This window comes from Chaetura pelagica, unplaced genomic scaffold, assembly GCF_000747805.2.
Source record: "Chaetura pelagica isolate M959 unplaced genomic scaffold, ChaPel_1.0 scaffold430, whole genome shotgun sequence".
NCBI classification, from domain to species: Eukaryota; Metazoa; Chordata; class Aves; order Apodiformes; family Apodidae; genus Chaetura; species Chaetura pelagica.
This window is the reverse complement of record NW_009952159.1, coordinates 1,392,401-1,394,338: the sequence shown is the minus strand read 5'-3', so window position 1 is coordinate 1,394,338 and position 1,938 is coordinate 1,392,401. Positions and strand designations below refer to the sequence as shown.

Genomic DNA, 1,938 nt, shown 5'->3' with positions numbered 1-1,938 from the left:
GAATGCTGGACCTCAAGAGGACATCTTGGGGGAAAGGTGCTCTGGAGATGCTAGACCCCAGGAGAACATCCTGGGGGGATGATGCTGCAGGGATGCCAGACCCCATGAGAACATCCTGGGATGATGGTGCTGCAGAGAAACTGGATCCCAGGAGAATATTTAGAGGGAAGGATGTTGCGGGGATGCCAGACCCCATGAGAACATCTTGGGGGGAGGAGGCTGCAGGGAACCTGCACCCCGAGACAGTATCTTCTGGGAATAACCCTGTGGGGCTGCCAGCCCCCAGGGGAATATTCTGGGGGAAGATGCTGCAGGGATCTGGATTTTGGGAGGGTGCAAAGATCCCCACCCCCTCCTCCACACGGCTCTGCCCCGGCCAGCAAGGGTTACACTGCCAGGCTCAGCCCCGAGGACTTCACGCTTGGCTGCGGCGCCGCTGGACAGGAACGGTCAAGCCCGTCCTCTTAAATCAGCACGGAAGCAGGGGGAGAAAGCCCCAACCAGCCCCCTCCCCACCAGCTTTCTCCTCATCTCCCACGGGAACGGGTATTTCTGGGCTTTGCCCAGAGCTATGAAAAGCCCCGTGGGCGCCGGCGCTGCCGCGGGAGGAGGTGACACTTCCAAGCGCTTCCCGGCACAAACACCCGGAGTGGTGGGAACCCAAATCCATCTCCAAACAACAGGGGTCGGCAGCGCCCAAAAGCCACCCCAGGAACCACCCCGAAGCGTTGGGGGGGCACATTTCAGGATGAGAAAATGGCCTTTGCACACACCCCTGCCTGTCCCCGCCCCCCCCAAAAAGCACGAGTTCTCCCACAGACAGGATAGAACTTCACCCATCCATAAAGTACCCGGCACACACACGGGAACAGTTTTCCCACTCTTCCCACGCTGCTGGCACAGCAAAGCCCACGGTCCCGGGTGGAAAGATGGTGATTTATTCTTTTTTTTTTAATGGGGGAAATGCCAATGTGCTCAATAAGGTGCATGAGATGAGGAATCCCAAGCATTTAAGCCCTCCCTGCCAAGGAAAAGGCAATTTTTGGTTCAGCATCCCAGGCCACGGGGAACTTTTGCAGCCTTGCCAGGAAACGTTACATATAAATATAGAATATTATCTCTCTGTATTTATTTAGATAGATATAAAACCACCTTCCACCAAAATTTGGTGCCGTTTCTCCAGAAAACTGCTTCTTCCCACCCAAAAATTGCCTTTTTATTGGAGAGGTCACTCCTATAAACAACAGCTCATCCCTTTGGGACCGCCGGAAAGGGCTGGGAAAGCTCTTGGCCTTCCAGCAGCGCATCCGTGGGTGGGAATTTGTCCCCAGCGAGGGACACGTGAGGGACCTGGGCGGCTTTGGAAGGGTCACGTACCCTGTGGAAGGGAAGTGTTGTTAGGATGGATGGGCACTTACCACCTGAGGCTTGGTGCTGGGGCCGTGTTCGTCGGGTGGTTGGGGGCACCGCGGCAGCCGGGGTGGTGGGGCAGCAGGTGGAGAGCGGGGTCCATCCCCGGGAGAGTCACCTGAGTTGAGGGCCAACATGTACCGCTTGGTGACATCCTCTAGTGAGGGAGGTTGGAGGGTCGAGAAGGATTTGCTGGGTGAGCGGCCGGCAGCCGGAGCAGGGAGGTGGCTGTGGTGGCCGGAAGGGACAAGCGGCTCGGGGACGGTGATGGGGACAAAGGTGGCAGGCTCGCTGGTGTGACGGACGTGCTTGGTGGGCGGGCGGCTCTTGGCGAGGACGGGGGGTGCCGGGGGTGGTTGGTTTTCCTGGTGAGCCGCCCGGTTGGAGCGCTTCTTGGAGCTGCGCCGGGCGATGCGAGGGGACAACACGTCAGCCAACTTGGGGTCAAAGCCGTAGCCGCGCCCGGCGCCCGGTGCTGCCGGTTGTGCCGAGAGGATGGGCTCGCTGCTGGGAGGGGGGGTGCTGGGG

The 1,938-nt window shown here is 59.2% G+C and overlaps 1 protein-coding gene across 1 annotated transcript in view; it reads right to left on the bottom strand.

Annotated features, from left to right (window-relative positions):
• Nucleotides 1–1,938, bottom strand: part of ARHGEF17 (Rho guanine nucleotide exchange factor (GEF) 17) — a 47,917-nt gene that overhangs the window by 38,554 nt on the left and 7,425 nt on the right. The window contains exon 3 of the mRNA XM_010007199.1: nucleotides 1,419–1,932. Coding sequence (XP_010005501.1) covers nucleotides 1,419–1,932 — 514 coding nt within the window. The remainder of the gene's footprint in view (nucleotides 1–1,418; nucleotides 1,933–1,938) is intronic.